The 26,518-nt window shown below is 36.2% G+C and overlaps 1 protein-coding gene across 1 annotated transcript in view; it reads left to right on the top strand.

The window, feature by feature from the left end:
- LOC149782338 (uncharacterized) overlaps nt 1–22,729 on the top strand; it is a 55,544-nt gene extending 32,815 nt beyond the window's left edge. The window contains exons 5-8 of the mRNA XM_089933717.1: nt 1,969–2,151; nt 6,208–6,342; nt 19,132–19,446; nt 21,921–22,729. Coding sequence (XP_089789843.1) covers nt 1,969–2,151; nt 6,208–6,342; nt 19,132–19,446; nt 21,921–22,424 — 1,137 coding nt within the window. The 3' untranslated portion in view covers nt 22,425–22,729. The remainder of the gene's footprint in view (nt 1–1,968; nt 2,152–6,207; nt 6,343–19,131; nt 19,447–21,920) is intronic.
- Nucleotides 22,730–26,518: the final 3,789 nt, after the last annotated feature.

Here is a 26,518-nt window from a genome sequence, read left to right as displayed (position 1 = left end):
GGATGAAAAAGAGAAATAGTATGCTTAAGAATTAGACGGATTCAGTTTATCACTATAGGAGTATTCCCAGTCCACCTAAGTCCGTCTGAAATTTGTTTTTTTTTAAAGTGGAATGCACCCTGAATCAACCTAAAATCAGGTGGAACATGGCCAAAAAAATTTTACGGGCTGAAAATAAAAAATGCATATGCAGCAGGTTTCTTATTCATAATCCTGAAAAAACTATAGCCATGGTTAATCTGATAGCCATGGTTAGTCTGATAAACATGTCAGTCTGATTGCCATGCTCGGTCTAATAGCCATGGTCAGTCTTAAAGCAATGATCAGTCTTATAGCCTGCAGCCTATCTTGCACATAATTTATGTAAATAAGCACCAAGTTCTCTTTCAGATAAAGTATCATATTGTTTCTATCATTCTGTTGTGTCAAATAATTATGTTGTGTCTAAACATTCTGTTATATCTAGCCATTCTGTTGTGTCTAACCATTCTGTTGTGTCTAATAATACTGTTACGTCCAGACATTCTGTTATGTCTAACCATTATTTTGTGTCTAATCATTGTGTTGTGCCTAATCATTCTGTTGTGTCTAAGCACTGTGTTGTGTCTAACCATTCTGTTATGTCTAAGCATTGTGCTGTGTCTAATCATTGTGTTGTGTCTGATCATTCTGTTGTGTCTGAGCATTGTGTTGTGCCTAACCATTCTTTTGTGTCTAAGCATTGTGTTGTGTTAGTCATTGTGTTGGGTCTAATCATTCTGTTTTGTCTAACCATTATGTGTTACCACTCGGGTGGCCTAGTGGTTAGAGCATCTGCCTTGGAAGTGGGAGGTCGTGGGTTCAAACCCCAGCCGATTCATACCAAAGACTTACAAAAATGATACTAATAACTGCCTTGCTAGGCACTCATGATTAAGAGGTTAGTGTTAGGACTGGTTGGCCTGGTGTTAGGATAATGTGACTGGGTGGGACATCATGCTACATGTCTGTGGTGCCTTAGTGCTAGACATCACTCTAAATTGCCACACTGCAGACATCGTAGCGATATGACTGAAAAATTGTTAAAGCTACGTTAAAAACCTAATCACACACACACACATAACCATTCTGTTGTGTCTAAGCATTGTGTTGTGTCTAATCTTTATGTTGTGTTTAATCTTTCTGTTAAGTCTAACCATTCTGTTGTGTCTAAGCATTGTGTTGTGTGTAATGGTTGTGTTGCGTCTAACCATTCTGTTGTGTCTAAGTATTGTGTTGTTTCTAATCATTCAGTTGTGTCTAATCATTATGTTATGTCTACCTATTCTGTTATATCTTACCATTCTGTTGTGTTTAATCATTCTGTTGTGTCTAAGCATAATTTTATATCTTAACCATTCTGTTGTGTCCAAGCTTTCTGTTATGTTTAATCATCATGTTGTGTCTAAGCATTGTGTTGTCTAAGCATTGTGTTGTCTAAGCATTGTGTTGTGTCATCATTATGTTGTCTAAGCATTGTGTTGTGTCATCATTATGTTGAGTCTAATTCTGTTATGTCTAACCATACTTTTGTGTCTAAGCATTGCATTGTATCTAATCATTGTGATGTGGATAATCATTCTGTTATGTTTAACCATTCTGTTATGTCTAAGCATTCTGTTGTGTCTAAGCTATCTGTTATGTCTAACCATTATGTTGTGTCTAACCATTCTGTTGTGTCTAAGCATTCTGTTGTGTCTAACCATTATGTTATGTCTAACGATTCTGTTGTGCCTCATCATTCTGTTTGATTGTAAAAAAATATTCTCTTTTAGAGAGCTACTTTTTTGATAAAAATTATCAGATTTTGCCCAATAAATGATTGTGATTCTGTTTTGTTCATTGAATTAAACAAATCAGGTTAGTGCTTTTTTTCTGCTAATTTGTTTCCTCATGTTATACCAAACAATTTTGTGTCAATTGTTATAGCTTTGTGTTATATATGGGCAGGCTTTTGACTTTCTGGAGACTGGCAGTATCGTTGATAAAATGGATCTGGGTAAGAATCTGGAAATGGCTCTCAGAGTAGGGGAGACAAATATGCGTGTATTGGAGCTACTGGACAATGGTCACAGAAAGCAGTTTGGTATTCCTTCCCCTACCAGAGTCAGCACTAAGCCTAAAGAAGGAAAGGTAACAATGGGAGATTTCTTCTTCGTAGATGTTAAGACTGTAGCCTTGTATTCAAGTCAGCTAGGAGCCATTTTGTTTGTTGTTTTAAAAGTCTAAAAATTAGGGTTAAAAGAATGACCAAAATACTGACTGAAAAGTGATGACTTGTAATTATTTGTTTCATCAGTTTGATAAAATCAGATATTGTTATGCTGTACTAGAACCCCACAACATTCCATATTAGGTTTTGACCTCACATTTGGCCAATTAAGCTGCATCAGATGCTGACAGTTACTTCATGAGTGATGTCCAGAAATCCATAATATTTGTACATTGTTGTGTTCACAGAAGGAATTTTCAAACAAAAAGAGATATATTCCTCCTAGAAAATATATGTATTTTATATTACATTACCAGAACTCTTTTATCTGACATCCCAAATAACTGGTTGCTCCCTTTTTAAATTCCAGATAACTGATTACTCCCTTTTGAGATTCATGGCTTGACAAATGTTTATTTCATACACAATCTATCATTGACAGTTGAAAATTGGTAAGACAGATGTTTCATTGATACATTATAGATCACTGACAGTTGAAAACTATTGGCTTGACAAATGTTCTTTCATATGTTATAGAGCACTGACAGTTGAAATTATTGGCTTGACAAATGTTTCTTTCATACGCTATAGATCAAAGACAGTTGAAAATTCTTGGCTTGACATATTTTTTCATAAATTATAGGTCACAGAGAGTTGAACTTTCTTTCATATATTAAAAATAATTGAGAGTTTAGAGGCATTTGAGATATTTCGTTCTTTTTGTATGCAATATTGCTGATCCTTTTTTACCACAGAGTAATTAAGATCAGATGAATGAGAGAATCTCCAATTTATGTTTGGAAACATATGTAATAATTATATTGACTTACAGATCTCCATTATACACTTGGACTGTGTGTAATAAGTTCATGGACAAACATATCTCCAGTGTATGCTTGGACTTACGTGTAAACAAGTGTATGGACATAGAGATCTCCAGTGTATGTTCAGATTTGTGTGTAATAAGTGTGTGGATATACAGATCTCCAGTGTATGCACTTATTTGTGTGTAATAAGTGTATGGACATACAGATCTCCAGTGTATGCACTTATTTGTGTGTAATAAGTGTATGGACATAGATCTCCAGCATATGCTTAGACTTGTATGTAATGAGTGTATTGACCTACATATCTCCAGTTTATGCTTAGATTCTTGTGTAGTAAGCGTATGGATATACAGATCTCCAGTGTATATGCAGATTTTTGTGTAATAAGCACATGGACATACAGATCTCCAGTGTATGCTCAGATTTGTATGTAATAAGTGTATGGACCTACAGATCTCCAGTGTATGCTCAGATTTGTATGTAATAAGTGTATGGACATAACATATATCCAGTGTATGCTCAGATTTGTGTGTATTAAGTGTATGGACATACATATATCCAGTGTATGCTCAGATTTGTATGTAATAAGTGTATGGACATACATATATCCAGTGTATGCTCAGATTTGTATGTAATAAGTGTATGGACATACATATATCCAGTGTATGCTCAGATTTGTGTGTATTAAGTGTATGGACATACAGATCTCCAGTTTATGCAAAGATTTGTGTGTAATAAATGTATGGACACATAGATCTCCAGTGTATGCAAAGATTTGTGTGTAATAAATGTATGGACATACAAATCTCCAGTTTATGCTCATAATTGTGTGTATTAAGTGTATGGACATACAGATCTCCAGTGTATGCATGGTCTGTGTGTAGTAAGTGTATGGATATATTTAAATCACCAGTGTATGGTTGGTCTGTGTGTAGTAAGTGTATGGACATATGATCTGCAGTGTATGCTTGGTCTGTGTGTAGTAAGTGTATGGATATATTTAAATCACCAGTGTATAGTTAGTCTGTGTGTAGTAAGTGTATGGACATACGATCTCCAGTGTATGCTTGGTCTGTGTGTAGTAAGTGTATGGACATACAGATCTCCAGTGTATGCTTGGTCTGTGTGTAGTAAGTGTATGGACATACGATCTCCAGTGTATGCTTGGTCAGTGTGTATTAAGTGTATGGACATACAGATCTCCAGTGTATGCTTGGTCTTTGTGTTGACGTCGTTGTTGTTGTAGGATTTAGCGCCATTTTTCAGCACACGATAGGCTATACATGGCAGCCATTATTATTGGTGGAGGAAGATCCAGGGAAAATGATGGAAAGAGCCACTGACCCACGAGAAGTTACTGGCAAGCTTTCTCACATACCCACATTGGCTGAATTCGAGACTTTAACCCACACAGAAGGAGGTGAGATGACAGTGATCCATAACGGAGAGCGCTTTAGACCACTCAGCCACTCAGGGCCCCTTGGTCTGTGTGTAGTAAGTGTATGGATAATATTAGAGGTGAAACAAATATACTAACATTCAGATTAGAATATTGTTTTGGAAATATTTTAATAGAAAATTGGTATTTAAATGTTAGTTTGTTAACCCAGGGAGTTTGGCACCATTTTGTAAAAGAATCAAGATGAAATGTAAATTAGGTGAAGCTGAGTTAGTTTACAAGGGAACATCTTAAAACCAGCTAAATCACTGAAAGTTCAAAATCCAACTTGCAAGGTAATCATAGTGTCAAAATATGGATTAGTCACATCGATTATAACATTGCAATACTGTTTATGATACTCTTGAAAATATATGTAACATAGCAAGTCGAATGCAAATATGCTTTAGAATATTGGTGACATCAAAGTCAACTATGCCTTTAGATATCAGTCAACTATGCCTTTACCTATCAGTCAATTATGCCTTCACATATCAGTCAACTATGTCTTTACATATCACTCAACTATGCCTTTATATACCTTTCATCTATGCCTTTACATATCGGTCAACTATGCCTTTACATCTCAATCAGATATGCCTTTATATACCAGTCAACTATGCCTTTACATATCGGTCAACTATGCCTATACATCTCAATCAGATATGCCTTTATATACCAGTCAACTATGCCTTTATATACCAGTCAACTATGCCTATACATCTCAATCAGATATGCCTTTATATACCAGTCAACTATGCCTTTACATACCAGTCAACTATGCCTATACATCTCAATCAGATATGCCTTTATATACCAGTCAACTATGCCTTTACATATCGGTCAACTATGCCTTTACATCTCAATCAGATATGCCTTTATATACCAGTCAACTATGCCTTTACATACCAGTCAACTATGCCTATACATCTCAATCAGATATGCCTTTATATACCAGTCAACTATGTCTTTACATACCAGTCAACTATGCCTTTACATATCAGTCAACTATGCCTATACATCTCAATCAGATATGCCTTTATATACCAGTCAACTATGCTATGGATATAAAAAAATTAGTCATCATGATCTAGAAGAAGAAGAAGAAGAAGAATTATGTTGTAAACAAAGAATAAGCTAATAAAATACAGTGACATGGCCTGAATAAGGTAAAAGTGACAAAGTATGGTGGTTTGGCCCGTATAAGGTAAAGGTAACAATGTCCAGTGATTTGGCAAGAATAAGGTAAAGGTAACAATGTCCAATGATTTGGCAAGAATAAGGTAAAGGTAACAATGTCCAATGATTTGGCAAGAATAAGGTAAAGGTAACAATGTCCAATGATTTGGCAAGGATATGGTAAAGGTAATAATGTACAGTGACTTGGCCAGAATATTTGAGACAGGTATACAGATTTAGACAAAGATTGTACCAATTATGATGGAAGCACTGGGAGTAATATCTCACAAGCTAGGGGACAACCTACATATATGAGGAATAGCACTTTAACTGGATCTACTACCTAACTCCTGGGAATAGCTTGAGTACCACAGGAATCTATTTAGGTCAAAGGCAAGAGGTCAAGTTTTTATCCCAAGAGAAAAATACCAGATAGAAATAAAATCAATACAGACTGTTGTGGACGAGAGAAATACTACTGCATCTAATCATCGTAATACATTATTATTATTATTGTTATTATTATTATTTAGGCTATTCTGGTATCGGGACATGACATGAGGGACCTTGCAACCATTCTTAAGGTAGCAGAAAGTGCTGGAATTAATGTGTACACCCATGGAGAACTTTTGCCAGCACATGGATATCCTAATATGAGGCAATTTAAAGTAAGTATTGGTACATTCTCCATCACCATGCACATTTCATTAGACTTGCTTTCAATGCTGTTTGAAAAAGCAAACTTTATACATGTATTGAATTACTAACAGTTTGATGTTTGCATCAGTAGAGTGTAACTTGACTATTATTCGATCCAGACATTAGCTTATTTTGAATGGGAAATCATATCTCCATCTATCTTCCTTGTCTCCTCTCCCTGCTTGGTTGACAGTGTGCATATGTGTGTGTGTATGTGTGAAGAAACAGAACTTGCTAATTTGCAGAATATAGTAACTTGGTACAATGAGGTGTTGTGAAATGCTCATTACTCTTGTGGAAATTTAAGAAATTGAAATGATATCTGATACTTTTTCAGAAAGCAATGGCTTTAAAAAAATTAAATAAACAAATTAGTTGCAAAGAACTGTAATGTGGTTTTCAGTTCATTAGCACATTTTCAGCTTTTGTAATGTCATTTTAACTAACATTGCTGTCATACAAATCAGAGTGGGAAAATAAGCAAATATACCAATGTTTTAAAATAATTATCAAGTTTAACTATTTAATTAATAAGAAAAATCATGAGATTTTAAGATGGCATTTAAATTTCACCATTTGGCCGTAATAATGTTTTGCCATGTTTTTGTTTTCATTTCTCTTTATTATTCAGCAAGGGGAAAGTTAAAATGAGAAAAGTACTTTCATTTCAAATTTCCGCATCTTATGAGAGGTTATGACTTATTATGCTATATCTCTCTCTCTCTCATTTTTTACATCTATCTGCAGTTTACCCCAAAACCACTAGAGTAAGCTGGCATTTGTTACCTAAATATGTTTTAAATTATACTTTGATCATTTAAAGATATTGTGATTACATTGTCACTTGTAATGAGTTTGGAGAGCTCTATTAAATACCATATATACTTGCTTGTAAGTCAAATCCAACTGCAAGCAGCATAGATCCTGATCTGCCATTGCATAATGAACTGTCAGATGATTGTGTATGTTGTATGTGCTTTGATTACTCATAAATGCATAGACCCAGATCTGTCAGTACATTGTGCAATGAAAGGCCTTGGTCTGTGCAGTTTTTGGTTCAGTGTATAGGGTACCTCTCAGTTATACAATATAATTCTTTCATTTGTATATTCTGCATCTTAATTCCTTTACAAATTTAAAAAAAAATCAAACAGCAATGGCCCTTTTTGCTGCTTTTGATTGCAAGGTATGGCAGTATGATGCCTGCTAAAATTTATTAACTTCATGCTCCTATCATTTCACTGCTACAGTAATGGATGATACTTCATTTTGGAATGAGATCACAAACATCATCAAACCAAGTCTAATTCAACAGGTAAGGCAGGTGGTATTTTGGACAATGTGTAGCAAGCCTAATTCAACAGGTAAGGCAGTTGGTATTTTGGACAATGTAAGCAAGCCTAATTCAAGAGATGATGCTATTGGTAATTTTAGACAATGGAACTTTTCACTGATTTTAGTTCTTAACAGCAGTATTTTGGTAGCAGCCATGGAAAACAAACCTGGAACCATGTGATATTTATTATCACAAGAACAGTTTTTAAGTGCTTCCTAAAATTATGGGTATTATATTAAAGTTCTCAAAGAATTAATACATATCATAAAAAAGTACAACTAATATTTCTTACTGGCAACTAAATAAAAATGTAATATTTAATTCATGGAAAACCAGATATTGTAAATATTAAGAACACCATACTAAGCTAAATAGCAGCAGTTCATAAATTTACTGAAAACACTAAATATGTATTTGTGATAGTACATAGTTAGTGCCATAGTACAGTATTGTACTTCTGAAATTTTAAACGAAATGTTCCTGTTCTTGTAAGAAAACTGGGGGAATTCATTTGTGTTGATTGATAAGCTGTAGATCCTGTTTTGTACCAATGTTCCTGTTCTTGTAAGAAAACTGTAGGAATTCATTTGTATTGAATTGATAAGCTGTAGATCCTGTTTTGTACCAATGTTCCTGTTCTTGTAAGAAAACTAGGAATTCATTTGTGTTGAATTGATAAGCTGTAAATCCTGTTTTGTACCAATGTTCCTGTTCTTGTAAGAAAACTGTAGGAATTCATTTGTGTTGATTGATAAGCTGTAGATCCTGTTTTGTACCAATGTTCCTGTTCTCATAAGAAATGTGTATGAATTCATTTTTGTCAAATTGATAAGCTGTTGACCCTGTTTTGTACCAATGTTTGAATCGTCAAAGTATGATATGTCTTTGACCATATACAGTGTGCATCCATACATAAAATCTTTGACCATATACAGTATGTATCCACACATCAAGTCTTTGACCATATACAGTATGTATCCACACATCAAGTCTTTGACCATATACAGTATATATCCACACATCAAGTCTTTGACCATATACAGTATGTATCCACACATCAAGTCTTTGACCATATACAGTATGTATCCACACATCAAGTCTTTGCCATATACAGTATGTATCCACACATCAAGTCTTTGACCATATACAGTATGTATCCACACATCAAGTCTTTGACCATATACAGTATGTATCCACACATCGAGTTTTTGACCATATACAGTATGTATCCACACATCAAGTCTTTGCCATATACAGTATGTATCCACACATCAATTGTCTTTGACCATATACAGTATGTGTCCACACATCATGTCTTTGACCATATACAGTATGCATTCACAAATCATGTCTTTGACCATATACAGTATGTATCCATACATAAAGTTTTAAGTTTTTCCCTAGGCTGATGTTTACCTTGTCTTAATGCACATGATATGGCAGTTATGTGTTTGTTGTTGGCTGGTGTTAACCTTATCAAAATGAACATTATATGTGTTTATTTTTTTTGTTGCTGTCTTGTTTGGCTGATGTTTGCCTTGACACAATAAACATGATAATGGCAGGTATTTTTGTTGCTGGTTTGCTTGGCTGATGTTGCCTTGACACAATAAACATGATAATGGCAGGTTTTTTTTGTTGCTGGCTTGCTTGGCTGATGTTGCCTTGACACAATAAACATGATAATGACAGGTTTTTTTGTTGCTGGCTTGATTGACTGATGTTTGCCTTGACACAATAAACATAATAATGGCAGTTTTTTTTGTTACTGGCTTGCTTGGCTGATGTTTGCCTTGACACAATAAACATAATAATGGCAGGTTTTTTTGTTGCTGGCTTGCTTGGCTGATGTTTGCCTTGACACAATAAACATGATAATGGCAGGTTTTTTTGTTGCTGGCTTGATTGACTGATGTTTACCTTGACACAATAAACATAATAATGGCAGTTTTTTTTGTTGCTGGCTTGATTGACTGATGTTTGCCTTGACACAATAGACATAATAATGGCAGGTTTTTTTGTTGCTGGCTTGCTTGGCTGATGTTTGCCTTGACACAATAAACATAATAATGGCAGTTTTTTTTGTGATTGGCTTGCTTGGTTGATGGTTGCCTTGCTACAACGCACATGAAATGGCAGTTACATTTTAGATTGTGTCCAGTTGTTAAAAATATTTGAAAGATTAGTAAAAATAGGTTACGGAGCCATTTTACCCAATTTTGTAGAAAGTAAGGGTTGATCTTTGATTAAAAGAATGTTGAACAAATTCTTACAATTATCTCAAAAATTTTTGAATGGCATCTGCAAACATACCTCCCCCTCCCAATTTTGTATGCAGGGAATAGCCTGGCTGTACATATTCCAAGGTTTCCTAGGAAACCTCAGACAAATGTTCCTAGGAAAAACCTTGGAGTATTGGTTGGTGACTCCTAGGAAAAACCTAAGAGTATTGGTTTCTGACTTTCCAAGGTAATAGTCCAAGGACAAATTTTTTTAAAACCAGTGTCCAAGGTTTTTATTGTCAAGACTCTGAGGTTTCCTAGGAATCCTTGGACATGTCCATGGTTTTCAAACATTCTGAGAATTCCATGGATATATTGTCCGAGGATCCCTAAGACATATCGTCTGACGATTCATATGACATATTGTCTGAGGATTCCTAGGACATATTGTCCGACGATTCCTACGACATATTGTCTGAGGATTCCTAGGATGTGTCGTCAAAGGATTCCTTGGACACCTCCCTGGCATAAAACATCAGACCAACAATAATGAAGTAAATATTACGGAATATAAGAATACATTTTATTTTTAATTTGTTCAAAGAATACAATTTCTAAAAGGTCCAAATATTAAGAATCCCCATAAGGTTCTTTTATTATCCATTTAATTTTGAAAATCCATCCATCTATATACTGATTTCATGATGGTTTTAGCACTTCACTGATTTTCTTCTTTATCATCACCTCTTTGATATTCTGACATTTGTTTGGATCAGTTCTGTAAAAAAGCAATATTGGTTGAAAATATGAAATGTGATGAACTAATAAATCAAACAATACACATATAACATAACTGTTATTGGCAGCCTTAAATTTACAAATAATGTTTTGAATCCTTTAGTTGAAAACAAGATATTAAACCTGAAAATACTATATTTCCATAACTGACTGTTCTTTGAAATTTTGACCATCATTCTAAACATTTTATAACAAATACAGTCAAGATTATTTTCTCTTCCTGGCTCAATGCCAGAAAAGTTCAAATTAATGTATCATTAGTTCACTGAATACTCCAATGCAGTATTATTGCAAGCTCTATATTATCACGGCAAACAGGATTTTCCGATTAATTTTTGTATACATGCCGTCTATCGGTTGTTTACAGAAGTAAAGTTAGTAAGCTAGTAAGGACACAAATATGTTTTTGTGCAACATCACTTTTTTGTAAAGTGCATGCTATGATGTTTATCATACAAAACTCCAGTCAAACTTGCTATACCTGCATTGGCTTTGATTATGAGATATATTCAGTGTATCGTCTGATGGTTGATGATTATAAGTCACATGCTGATAGTGACACACATGTCCTTGCACGGTTAGGCTTGGAATTTCATCCCATGGTAACCAGTATGGACCAAAATTGACAAAATATTGCTTATGATCCTACTTATCTTACACAAATAGGAAAGCATTAAGTACAGCGATAATACAGCGTTCCAGGCTACTGTAATCAACCCTTAAAGATACGACACAATGCATGTAGCATATAAAGTTTTTAGAAAGTTTGAAATTGCTTCGTCCTTATCTTACCTTGGACATTTATGGCATTACTGTCCTAGTTTGTTTTGGCATTACTGTCTTAGTTTGTTTTGGCGTTACCGTCTTAGTTTGTTTTGGCGTTACCGTCTTAGTTTGTTTTGGCGTTACTGTCTTAGTTTGTTTTGGCGTTACGGTCTTAGTTTGTTTTGGCGTTACCATCTTAGTTTGTTTTGATGTTGCCTATGCTATTGGTGGTTTTGGTGAGTGTGGATTTGCATCTTTACTTGTTTTAACCCTAAATTTAAAAAAAGTGAAAATTTTTCAAATAGTATACATTATGTGCCATTTACTAGTGATTGGAATTGATTACTTGCGGGAAAAAATACATATATCCTGATTTATTGCTGAAGAAAAAAGTGGTTTGGCATGATGGCCTTTAAAAATAAAAATAATAATCCTTTTAACTATGTAACCTGACATCCTTTATAAAGTTAAGAGATCAGTGATGCTTGCCTTTTGCAAATTTGTATGCAACAGGTAAAACAGAGCATGAGATTCGTGTCATGGACGCTATATTTCCTTTTCAGTTAGACAAACAAAAGAAATCCAGTTTAAGTACTATTTAATATCATCAACATATGACATGCATGAGCATTAATCATTTGAACATAGTGCATAAATTTACACCCAAAATGACGGGCATATACTATCTGGGTTTGCAAGGTCTATAAGGTTGTTAAACAGTGGCCATCATGTGATGTCACGAATCACTACCTCATATCTCAAAGTAGAATGCAGCAATAATTTCCGACAAACACATGATAATATAATATGTCAGGCCAGTGTAGTTATTTAAATTATAAACTACTGTACTTAAAGAAAATGGATAAAGTAATATAGCTTTTCATCAGTGTACTTCAGCAGTAATGAATCTGATTGCTTGCTTTGTAGATTGTCTTGCTGCCTGCCTAACAATCTATACACATGGATGTTCTGTTCTATTCTTACATGTCTTTAACCCTATTTATAAACCGATTATTCTGATTCAGTGCACTATAATAATTATGTACACAGTTATTCCAAGATCCAGTTTCGAATCCTTAAATATTTTTCAGATGTTATTGTTCTTTCCACGATTTTAAACATGACTTCATTTTCATGTTTAATAATCATAAGAAATAAATAAAACCATTAATTCTTTTCTTCTAAATTCAACTAATGTTAATGGGTTAGTTTGCTCTGCTCTATTCAAAATGAGCGTAGTTAAATAATTTTCGTCATTAAAATGTACTATAGTCTTGTAATTCACTTCCAAAGAATTACATCTGAATCGTACAAAGATTAAATTAGAAAAACAACAACAATAATAAGAGATTATTATTATTATCATTATTATTATTATTATTATTATTATTATGACTATTATCATATATCTATAAGGAGTAAACATAGAAGCAGGAACACTCAGTCCAATTTCCATACCATTATTTCACGAAAATTATTTTTTAAAAATCACTCTTCTACAACACACACAATCTATCACATTGAGATAAAAATGAAAACAACAATAAGATTTACTGAACGCCTACATGTTTGTCCGAAAACAATATGGCTGATGGCGCAACGCCTAGTGGGTAAATGACATCATACAGTATTTATGGTTTGCCAAACAACCCCATTCCCACCAAAAGCATATGCAGTTGACTGAAAAACTGATGCAATGTACAGCTGGCCTATGAAACAAGAGCTAATAAATGTTATCTTTTTCAAATTTAATGTAAAATAATAAAAAGAGAAACAAACTTCTTATCCATTTAAATAATTTCTTCTGTAATCCCAAAATTCGGCAACCTTGCAGACACCAAATCTTCAACATTGTAATATTTGATTGCCTTCTTGGCTGAACAATATTTAGGAGGTTACGAACATTTCCGCGAATAGGATTATCATATGCATAACACAACAAGTTATGGCAATTGATGAACCCACTCCTTTATAATGTAAGTATTCACAGACCAGTTTGCTTTCAATGGACCACTTTCAAATTTATTATTTTGGTGCATACAAGATTGTTTGATGAATCGGCTGCTGTGATTGGATAATTCCATGCTCAGCAACCAATGGAAGAATGCAAAAGAAATATTTCCCAGAACTTTCCATAACTTAAGCATTTTTTAAATGTTAAAGCAGTAAGTAGATAAGCACCTGCTATGAGCATTATGTAGAGTCCTTCAATTATCTAAAAAAAATTCTATGAGATAACATTATCTCCCAGATTCTGATTGTCCGCACACCGAAAATGTCATATCAGGCAAAACAAATAAAAGTTCTCGGTCAGCCAACCATCGCTGTTTAAGTTGCCAACCCTAGCACTTTTTCCTCAAGTAAAAAAGAAAAAAAGAAATTATTAAAAATAAAAGAAAAATGTTCTTGACAAAACTTGAAGTGCTTACTACCAGTTGGCATCCATTAGTCTCAAGAGACATTGATATGCACCCATGAAAGATGTCCCAGTTGGTGGTTGCACAGCATCTGCTGTGGCTATGTAGCCCAACATGGGAGTGACAGTCCTTGCTGCACTTGAAGGATGAGTTTTGCGTGGGTTGGAGCTGCTGCTTCTTCCTTGTGATTGCTTTTCATCAGCTAGCAAGCATAGCTTTTCCTCACCGGCTTTCAGACCAGTGATCAGAGCATGTCACCAGCTGAACCTGTCTAGAGCAAGCTCTTCCCAGGTATTGACATTGATGTCAAGGGCTTTCATGTCGCGTTTGCAGATATCCTTGAAGTGGAGATGTGACCGTCTGATCATCCTTTTGACAGAGGCAAGTTTTGAATAAAGAATGTCTTTGGGGATCCATCCATCTTCCATCCGACATACATGGCACAGTCATCTGATGCGATATTGAGATTGGTGGAGCAGTGTGACCATGCTGGGAATCTTGGCACATTCAAGCATCTTGTTGTTTGTTACTCGATCACTCCAGGTGATCCCAAGTATGTGTCGGAGGCATGGCATGTAAAAGGTGCTCAGTCTTTTTTCTTGTGAATTGTACAGAGCCATGTACACAAGATCTTAGTGTTCAAAGGTCAGCATACTGTTGTTCCACACTCTCTGCAACAACCTGGCGAGAGTTGTTGATACATTTCCAATCTGCTTGTTGAGCTCAGCATCGAGCGAGATGGTTGTTGGTGATAGTAGAGCAAAGGTACATGAAGTGACTGACTACCTCAAGTTTGTAGTTGCCGATGATGATGCTTGGATGGGCCGCATCCTGATCCATCACGTTTGTTTTCTGTAGGCTGATTGTCAGCCCAAACACATCGCATGCTTTAGCAAAGCAATCCATCATGCACTGTAGCTCAGCTTCTGTGTGAGTTGCTAGAGAAGCATCATCTGCGAAGAGCATGTCTCTGATGGTTGCTTCACACACTTTGGTCTTTGCCTTCAGTCGTGCCAGGTTAAACAGTCTGCCCTCTGATTGCATGTGCAGATAGATCCCTTCTGTAGACATCCCAAAGGCGGGCTTGAGGAGGAGAATGAAGAAGATGCCGAAGAGCATGGGGGCAAGGACACAGCCCTGTTTCACTCTGCACTGTGCCTTTCATGTCATCATGGAAGGACTGTATCATGCTTAGCAGCTTTGGAGGGCATCCAGTCTTTAACAGGATTTTGAAGAGTCTGTCTGTGCTGACCAGATCGAATACCTTGGTGAGGTCTATAAAGGCCAGGAAGATGGGTCTGTGTTGTTCACTGCATTTCTCCTGCAGTTGCCTGACGGAGAAGATCATGTCAATTGTGGACCTCTCTGCGCGTAACCTGCACTGCGACTCTGGATACACTCTGTCAGCATGCTTCTGCAGTCTGTTCAGGATGATGCATACGAAGACTTTACCCAAAATGCTGAGAAGGGATATGCCCCTGTAGTTGTTGCATTCACTTCTATCGCCCTGGTTCTTGTACACGGTTATGATGTTGGCATCTCTCATGTCCTGAGGCTCTGCACCCTCATCCCAGTTCTGCCATGAGAGGGAAGTTTTCAGTGGCACTGAGGGCATCATTGGTCACATGGTTATCTCTGGAGTACAATTTTGAGTAGTACACCACCCAATGCTCCATCTGCTTGCCCTTGTTGCGCTTGATGTGGATGGTATCACCTGTGGCAGTCATAAGTGGTGCTGTCACTAAATTCTTTGTGGGACCCATTGCTTTCTTTATGCCATCATACATGACTCTGATGTTTCCAATATCTGCTGCTGGCTGGATGCTCTCACAGAGCTGAAGCCAATATTCATTGGCGCACTGCCATGCTAACCTCTGCACTTTGCTTCTGGTAGACCTGTATGCCTGTAGTGTCTTCTGGCAGGGGATCGTTTGTATTGAAAGTGAGCACTGTGGCGCTCTTCTTTGGCTGACATGAGTGTGACAGTTAGCCTCAAACCAGTCATTATTCTTTGATTGCTTCTTAACAATGATCGCTGTGGCTGTGTTGTACACAGTCTCTCTGATGTGATTCCATCTCTCTTTGGCACTGCTGTTGGGGGTTCTGAATCAAACTTCTTGAAGAGGGCATAGGTGAATACTTCAGCCTTGTCTGGATATGACATTTTGCTCACATCAATGCGTGGTTTACTGTCTTGTCTAGAGTGGTGGATCTTTGGTTGAAACTTCATTTTGCAGCATACCAGCGAGTGGTCGGTGTCAGTCAGCAATGTGGTAGGTACAATTAAGAAGCACGCCCTTCATGGCAGACCGTCTTATAATGATCAAGTCCAACTGGTGTCAGTGTTTGGACTGGGGATGCCTCCAAGACATTTTATGCTGTGGCTTTTTCTGAAAGAATGAATTGGTGATGCTGAGTTCATGGTATGAGCACATTTCTAGGAGACGCTGCCCATTCTCATTCATCTTTCCAACACCAAACTTGCCAAGACAGGAAGGCCAAGAGTCATGGTAGGCACCAACTCTAGCATTGAAGTCGCCCAGTAATATCAAGTTCTCTTTTTTGTCGATGAGTGAGTTGCTACAATGCGCATGAAATGGCAGTTACATTTTAGAGTGTGTCCAGTTGTCGATGAGTGAGTATAACTCATTGTATAACTCATCCTTGGTATCTGCGATGGCGCTTAGTGTGGGAGCATAAACGCTGATCAGGTTTACAGACCTGGTTGTGGTGTGGAGTCAGAGGGATTAGCAGTCTTCCGTTTTACTTTACAGGATTCTATCTTCCTCAGCAGAGTGTTCCTGATGGTGAATCCAACACCAAACTTTCTGGCTTTGTCGGCGCTCTTTCCTTGCCAGAAGAATGTGCAGTTCTTTTCTCTGAGCGACCCATAATTTGGTAGTCATGTCTCCTGTAGTGAGGTGATGCCAACCTGGAGACTTGCAAGTTCGTCGCTGATGACTTATGTCTTTTGAACATCTCTGATTGTCTCAAGATCATCTGAGAGCCCAGTCAGCATGGTCCGGACATTCCACGTACCTAGCTTGAGGATAGGAGGTTTCCTTATTGGTTTTCTTTTGCTATTTCTTGGTGCAGTAGTTGCAGTCCACTTGTCAGGTACTCGCGTACCTTCAGCCTTACGCACCCAGCAAGACAGATGACCTGTGGTGGGATGGCACCTTATTGTCTGGGTGCTGCCCAGCTTGAGGTGGGCAGTAGCTGTCCAGTGAGACCTGTTGATCTTTCCCACCACCGGAAGCAACCACTGGCATCGGAATCTACACCTATTGAGCAGTGACATAACTAGTAAACTGCTGCTTCCCATGTTGTGTCGATACTGTGGAGCAAAGCTGGAGTGTCCTCTCCAGGGCGCAAGCCTGGGCAGGGTGATAATGGAGAATCAGCTGTTGCCCATGAGAGGGAATAAAGTTCAGATTCACCTTAGGGACTTCGTCTACAGATTTTTTGTTGGGGTTTACACCTTTAGCCTTTCCCATGAGAGGTTATAGTCACAAGGCAGCGAAGGTTTGAAATCAGAGTTTACCTTCTCCTAGTTGTTAGACCACCCAAGGTTAACGAGCCCAAGCTGTCTGAAGCGTCTGGTTTTGAGGCTTAGACCAATGTAATAGGAAATACACCATGGAGTAGGTTGGGGTTCTCAAAAATATATATACAAAAGAGGCTTTAACAAAGCACTGACATTGTCAGTGTTTTTAAGATAAGCAAGGTCAAGAAGCAGAATTCATTTACAAATGCATTTGAAGAAAAAAAGTAAATTGGAGCAGAAGCTATTGAACTTCAGAGATAAACGGATAAACTAGCTATGTATTTGCAGTTGGGAAGCTGTTTGTGTCCAGAGGAAATAGAGAGGGAAGAGTTCATCTTCAGGTGTTAGAATTTAGGTGTATAAATCAAAATCATTATCAATTACAAGTATACTAACACGAGCTTGTGTTTTTTACTTGGTCACTTACCACTCACAGTTTAGCAACAATTTCACTATTGACATACATTTTTACTTGATTACTGAAAGGATCGATGTGGCTTTGCAAAGCTTAAACGAGGATTACAGATGTTGCCATTTTACTTGGGAAATGTATTTTACAGTGCCTTGTTTGTTTACATTTCATGAATACTTGAATTGTATATGAACTAATTGTAAATAAAAAAGATTTTACACCAGTTTAAGCTCAGAGTGAAAAGATTGTTCAAGTTTATGCCATCAATAACTTTGGAGGTCATAGTTCATGTTATTTAAACATCAAAAGCCAACTTTCTTTGTAAAGTTTAATATTTTTAAAATCCCCAAATGGATTATATTAATGTGTTGAGAGTTGTCAAATTTTATGAATTAATGTGCTGAAAATGATGGGATAAATCAGTGTATATTAATGTGTTGAGAATTATAGAATAAATACGTATATAATAATGTGTTGAGAGTCATGTGATAAATTGGTATTTATTAATATATTGAGAATCATGGAGTAAATCGATATATAATAATGTGTTAAGAGTCATGTGATAAATTGGTATTTATTAATATATTGAGAATCATGGAGTAAATCGATATATAATAATGTGTTAAGGGTCATCAAATTATATGCAGTGTTGATAGTTATGGAATAAATTGGTATCAAGTTGTCATTCATTTTTAGGACTGTTACTAATGTTTTTTAATGAAAAGGTTTGTTATTGCAATGTGTGCATTTCTTCTTTGTGTATATGTATGAGAGAGAGTCCTTTATTTCCAGCTCCTTAGCCCTGTAAATAGCTTTCACTAAATTATTCCTGTATATCTCAAATGCTTACCTTATAGAGTGTGTGTGATTTGGATTTTTAACGTAGCTTTAACAATTTTTCAGTCACATCGCTACGATGTCTGCTGTGTGGCAGTCTATAGTGATGTCTAGCATTGAGTTGTCATGCTGCAGACATGTAGCATGATGTCCCATCCAGTCACATTATTCTGACACCAGGCCGACCAGTCCTAACACTAACCTCTTAATGCTGAGCACCAGGCGAGGCAGCTGTTAGTCTTACCTTATAGGGAAAGCACTGAATTCAAGATATCTTATAATTTTTATTATACAGTCCATTTAATTATCCACAAATAGAAGACTGGTTTCTTTTGCATTTTTTTCTACAGCTTATATACATTGTCGTTCATTTCATTCATGTTATTAATGTAGTCATTACAGTTTGTATTTCTTTCATTCATAGAGTTTGGCTGGACATTTCGGAGGGGCTTGGCAGGTCCAGAAGACAGACTTTAGCTTATTCCCTGGTCCTGTTGTTGTCACTACAAACTGTGTGATAGAACCGCTCAAGTCCTACAATGATCGGCTGTACACACTAAATGAGTGTGGGGTACCTGGTGTCAAGCACGTGGATATAAACACCCCAAAAGGCATGAGTCAGATAATTGAACATGCACAGAGACTCGAGGGATTCACTCGGGAGAAGATAGATCGGATAAATGACAGACAACTCATGGTTGGGTTTGGATGGGAAGCCATTCTTGGGCAAAGTGAAAAGGTTGTCTAAATAACAAATGTCTAATATGTCTGTATATATTGTACTACTTATGTCTGAAATGACAGATATCACATATGTCCAAAATGGCATACCACCTATGTCCAAATTGACATATATCACATATGTCCAAAATGACATACCACCTATGTTCAAAATGACAGATACCACATATTTCCAAAATGACAGATACCACATACATTAAAAATGGCATACCACCTATGTCCAAAATGACAGATACCACCTATGTCCAAAATGACAGATACCACCTATGTCCAAAATGACAGATACCACATACGTCCAAAATGACATACCACCTATGTCCAAAATGACTGGTACCACCTATGTCCAAAATGACAGATACCACCTATGTCCAAAATGATGGATACCACATATGTCCAACATGAGATACCACCTATGTTCAAAATGGCAGATACAACCTATGTCCAAAATGACAGATACCACCTATGTCCAAAATGACAGATACCACCTATGTCCAAAATGACAGATACCACATATGTCTAACAAGTAAAGGCAGATATCACATATGTCCAAAATGACAGATACAACCAGTGTTCAAAATGACAGATACCAGCTTTGTCCAAAATGACAGATACCACATATGTATAACAAGTAAAGGCAGATCAATGGAATGAAGTTGCTAAACTGCATCTGACTTTCAAAATCAAACTTAAAGTATATGAATATATTATGGTTTCATTTGTGCTTGCCCTCTGATTGCCATGACTTGTCCATATATCTCCATCCGAATTTGCTTTTTTAAACTTTTGCTAAGTAATAACTGAATCAGTTGCAGCCAGGTAACTATTCAAAATGACACAGTCAATTTCTATCAGAATATTAGTGCATTGTGGAATAAAGGCCTTGGATATTTCTGCTTATGAAACCAATCCACCAATGTTATAAATAAAACAAAGTTTAAACTCCTCAGCAGAATTCTCCTGAAGTTAGAAGCATCCTGTCATTCAGATCTATTAATTTGTACACATTTTACCAGTATGCCTGCTCATTTTTAAACAACCTTTGCCTCAGAAAACGTTCCAGTAGAATTGGACCGAATAGTCCAGTACATGATGCTATCAGTGTTTATGTTATGTATCATTTTCATTAATCGACCATAAAATTATGGCTACCTTTGCTAAAGTCAACGATCTCTTTTTCCAACTTCCTTGCCAACATAGCTGCTAAATTTGACAAAATTTAATAGAAAGAAATCTAGCATTAATGCTATCAGATAACTTAAAATGATGTTAATCTGCCATTAAATATGTATGTTGTCAGTACAAATAAAAAGGCTTTTCAACAAATTTACAAGAACCACTTAGAGTCTGAAATCGAATAGATGTTGTGCATGTGCCGTCCATTTAGGCCGATGTATTTAAAAAAATTTTGAAACAGCAACTTCAATGAAATGGTTTAAAAAAAGTCGATTTCACGGGAAAATGGGCATCATGGCATCAAGACATTTTATTCATGTTTGAGAAAAAGAAGAATTTTAATTTTACTAAATTAATTTCATAAACCCAGATTACTTAACTGACTGCTGATATATTTGATCTTAGGTCAATCTCCATAAAGTATATTATGTCAGGCTTACATGGACCTCTTGTTAAAGTTTTTCTTTGCAAATCTGTATGACCTGACACTTCTTTTTATTACACATGAATAAATATATTATTATGTTCATTTTTTAGCCCTTTCTCAGCTAATAAATGCATCTAAAGGCCCTTATTAAATTTTCAGTGCAAGCATGTTTCAGTGCCTCTACTGCCATTTAATATAAGTGCATTTTTGTTCCCTTGGTATAGTTCAATACAGGCACTTGCACATGCTCCTGGTAAGTGACTGCCATATATAAACTTCTGCCACCTGCACGATCACTCCGAACTGTCTCCTGATGGGAGTATCCACTCTTGTAAAAGAAGCATCTTGGAGATTCTATGATGTCACAGCATGTGCTAGTATCTTCAATGAATCCATTATACCCAAAGATTAGAAGACTGAGAAAATGCCCCATAATTCAAATTGCTACATCCAGATTAGCAGGTTTAATGACAGAAATGAGACTTTGATGATTAAATTTATATCAAGACATTGCTAGTATCGTAAAAACAATTACAAAACTGGTATATGAACAAAAGTAAGAAAGCAGACCAAGAATAGCCTACACTGTAATGATAATGATCAATGATTTTGAAGCCCATCATTGAGTGGAATCTTTTTGTAGCACACTAAGTTGGAAGTTTTGTACAAGTAGTAATAATCATTTGCTATTGAATTTGAAAGCTTTAAATATGCAAATATATCAATGGTGGAATGCAGTTTTATTGAGAGCAAATTGTAAATGTAGCAACAAACATGTACAGGGAGATGTACTTGAAGTATAGTAGGTATAAGAAAAAAGTTAATTGCATTTGATTTTTCTTTGATGTTGACATTTATTTTTGCCTTTCCAGATTTTGAAAGCTGTAGAGACAGGTGCCTTGAAAAGAGTATTTGTGATAGGTGGTTGTGACGGGTCCGAAAACAAGCGGAATTATTTCACCATCTTGGCTGAATCCCTGCCTCCTGAGACTCTTGTTCTCACAATGGGGTGTGCAAAGTACAGGTTCAACGATAAAGAATTTGGTTTTCTAGGAGACTCTGGAATCCCTCGGCTTTTGGATTTGGGTCAGTGTAATGACAGTTATGGAGCTGTTCTGATAGCTAAGACATTAGCTGGTGCACTGAACACTGATGTAAACAGTCTGCCTTTGTCAATCACTTTGTCTTGGTTTGAGCAAAAAGCTGTTGCTGTGCTCTTAAGTCTGCTTAGTCTTGGAGTGCAGAATATCCGTGTTGGTCCAGTGTTACCAGCATTTCTTACCCCCAAAGTACGAAGCATTCTGGAAGAAAAATTCCATATTGTACCAGTTGACATTAGGCATCCTTTAGACGACATCAAGATAATGATGGCATAACAAAACAGCATGTTCCATCCTTTAGATGACATCAAGATAATGATGGCATAACAAAACAGCATATTTCATCCTTTAGATGACATCAAGATAATGATGGCATAACAAAACAGCATGTTCCATCCTTTGGTCAATCTCAGTACACTGTGTAAAATATTTACAGAAAATGGAAGATATAATACAGTATATATAAAACTTTGTACTTTTTTATGACAATTTATGACATCTGTAGAATTTGAGAAAGAGATATGAAGTCAAGGTTGATGAAATCATTTTTTTCATGCAAATAAAATTGTGTGTGACTAAGAGTTGTTTTCATTCTCATTGACTTGCAGCTTGTGGCCGACTTGTCTAAGTTGCTTGCCTGTCACTCTCACATCTCACCTCTGCCTGTATGAGTTCACGTTTTGGCTTGACCAAATAAATGTGAGAGAAAGCTTGTTTGTAGCTTCATGATGTGAACTGGTGGTTCTCTCAAGGGTCTTCCTGGGTTCTTCCTCTAACAAATATACTGGCTTTCATGAATAGCCTAGCATGTGCTGCAAAATGGCATTAAACCCAACAACAGCAACAGCTTGCCTTGCATTTTGTGAAAAAGGTACCACTTTCAGACCACAATGTCAAAGTTTTGTTTTAATGTTTTGGAAGTCTGATACAAGAGGTGTGGATAAAACATGGCATGTGCACATGTGTGATACAAGGTTCCACGGAACACTTGACAAGTACTATAATGCAAAAATATGATCAAAATGTTGGAATGAAAGTATAATAAAAGAATGTTTGTTTGTCTTGATAGGCATTATACAAGAAAAGTAAAGTAGAATCAACGGGATCATATCCAGCTCTAAAGCAGCACTTACTGTAGGAACTGTGCCACTCCCTATTGTCATCTTTTCCAGTGTACACAATATAACATTTGGTAACAGAAAATCAGTTACATTTTAATCAAACATGAAAAATTATTGTCCATACTGAACAAAGCTAGAGCCATTAGTGTCTGTATTGAACAGTGCTAGAGCTATTGTATTGTACGGACTGGATGAAGCTGGAGTCATGGAAGTGTGCAAACTGAAAAAAAACTGGAGTCATTGAAGTGTGCATTCTGAACAAAGCTGGAGTCATTGAAGTGTGCAGACTGAACAAAGCTGCAGAGCAATGAAGTATGCACTTGATCAAAGATGCCATCACTGTAGTGTCCAGACTGAGCAAACTTGAGTCATTATAGCATTCAAACTGAGTAAACTTGAGCCATCATAGCATTCAGACTGAGCAAACTGAGCCATATAGTGTTCAAACTGGGCAAACTTGAGCCATTATAGCATTCAGACTGAGCAATCTTGAGCCATTATAGCATCCAGACTGAGCAAACTTGAGCCATTATAGCATTCAGACTGAGCAAACGTGAGTCATTATAGCATTCAAACTGAACAAACTTGAGTCATTATAGCATTCAGACTGAACAAACTTGAGCCATTATATCATCCAGACTGAGCAAACTTGAGTCATTAAAGCATTCAAACTGAGCAAACTTGAGTCATTATAGCATTCAAACTGAGCAAACATGAGTCATAGCATCCAGACTGAGCAAATGTTAGCCATTATAGGATCCAGACTGAGCTCAGCTAGAGCCATTGTAATGTCCGAACTTTATATGTATATGATTGAAACGGGTCCACATCAATACTAAATGAGCGTCTATAAATTGTAAATGCTAATTCAGTTGCTGGTGTGGCTGAGTTTATCAGACATAAAGGAAACTGGATATAGCAGGAAAGGCTGATTCATGTCTAGAACAAAGGTAGAATCTTATTTTTTGGAGATAATTCGTGGCAAGAAGATGTTTATTAATAATTCAAGGCCACCAGCCCAAAATACATAACGTGGACATGATTTATCATCATTTTCTGAATGAAGAACACACTTAAGACATATTATGTGATACAGTATTGCAAGGAAGTAGTTTGTGTATTGTTCATTTACATCTATTTTTGTGATATGAATAATTGCCTTTTAATAAAAGCTCAAAACACAGGTAGTCCAATATTAGAAATATTTTGTGATTGAGAGTTTTGACTGTAACAAGTAATAAATCATTTCAAGACATGGATACTGGACATATTGGCAGTGCAGAAGTTTGTCTTTCAGCAAGCTTGACAATCTTACCATATGAGATTCATCTTCATAAAGACACTGTCACACAAGGAATATGTACCAGTGATTTATATGCATAATCGTGTCTCTATCAGCTTTCATAAGAAGCTGGTTATAAGAGCTGCTTATCTGAGATAAAGCCTGTCTGTATATATCCTGACATCCTTATCTGAGATAAAGCCTGTCTGTATATATCCTGACATCCTTATCTGAGATAAGCCTGTCTGTATATATCCTGACATCCTTATCTGAGATAAAGCCTGTCTGTATATATCCTGACATCCTTATCTGAGATAAAGCCTGTCTGTATATATCCTGACATCCAAGTCAGGGGTATAGTTCAATGACCATTTAAGAGTTAAACTGTCAGCAGTTGGAAGCATTCTTGGATTTAGCCAGGTCGATTGATATGTCCAAACTTTAGCATATTGTCATTGGTTCATTGTTTAAAGTATAAAGAAAAAACAATTATATCAACTTCATATTCAGCAATCCAAACATAGCCCTTTTTATGACTCTTTAGTCTTAAACTAAGTTACCAAAAGTATCACCAACAAGTTTAGCAAAATTTAACAATTGGTTTCTTTAAGTTAAAAAATGAAAATTTAAGAGGAACATACAGTATCCTGAATTAGATCCCAAGTAATTGTAGATGTTCTATTACAAGTCCAAAATAGAATGCTCCAAAGAAATTCTAATAATCTTTAATGTGCCGATGCACCAATAGTCTTGATGTATCACAATGATAAAATCAAGAATGTCTTGAATTAGCCTTCAGTAATCCCAAAATAATATCATTTTCTACAATGTCAATGAACACTTTGTAATTCCAGTTAATAATTTAAATAAATTATTCTGCTCAAATTATATCTTAACCAAAACTGATTTCACAGACAGATATTAAAACGGGAATAAATAATTGTTAATCTAGTCTTTTATATAAAGAATGCTACCTAACCCATAACCTAGCAAAAATACCTTTGATGTGGGTTTTTTCTAATGGAAAAATTCCATCAAATATTGTCAACAAGTTTGTTCCAGAGACTTCTAAGGTCATTATAAAGGCAAACTCTAATTCCAGTAAACATCTTGAATGAAACAAATGATGAGTCACTTAGGTCAGAACTCAACACTCAATCATGGATACGGGCTAAACACAATGTACATTACATCTCCATATTCAATAGCAGTAATGCATAACCTGCGAATTTTGCATTGCTATTTCTTTTCCAAGCATTCTTTCCCAAGTCCAAGGAAATTATTTTCTTCAACTATTAAGAGGTCTCGAACAAAGAGCAACATGATCTCAGTCTGATAACTTAGTCAACTTCCAACAAGTATTTCAACTGTTATCTTTTTGTGTGTTATATTTATGCTCACTCCAGTCAATGCATAACTTTAATATAACTTGCTTTCTTTTCGTTGAATTTATAGGCAATGATCATCTCACTAAAAAACTGGTGATTTGTTTTTTTTTCCCTCTGTTAATTAACCAGTATTCATGTCGTTAGTACCAACCAAATTATTTTTTCAGTTCATTGTTTATATCTTTTATTTCTTTTCATTATTTAATCTAACTCTAGATGGGATACCTGCGACCATAAAAAGGTAGCATGGTACACACTGATGTCAGTTGCTTAGCGTTTATTGAGCATGTATGAAGGGATGATTGTTCTGTTTGGCATCTTCCACCAAATGAAATATGGACTTGCTAAACATTCACCAAACCTGCTTCTTGGTTATCATCACTGGAAGAACCTCTCACGTGAGGGTCTCTGTCGTTTCAAGATTTATACAAGTTGTCAGCCAGCTCCAGTAAGAGAGGGGTCCTTGGCTCTTTCTGGTCTGTAAAAAATGTCCTGCTTCTGCAAGGATAGGATCACATACACATAAAATGAAGTTTTCAGGATCTTCATGGGATGTATCTTTTGTACTTTCCAGAGGAA

The sequence above is a fragment of the Sinohyriopsis cumingii genome, chromosome 15 (genome assembly GCF_028554795.1).
Source record: "Sinohyriopsis cumingii isolate HCF-2022 chromosome 15, ASM2855479v2, whole genome shotgun sequence".
Lineage (NCBI taxonomy): Eukaryota > Metazoa > Mollusca > Bivalvia > Unionida > Unionidae > Sinohyriopsis > Sinohyriopsis cumingii.
The sequence above is the reverse complement of the archived record's forward strand: the minus strand, read 5'-3'. Positions and strand labels throughout refer to the sequence as shown.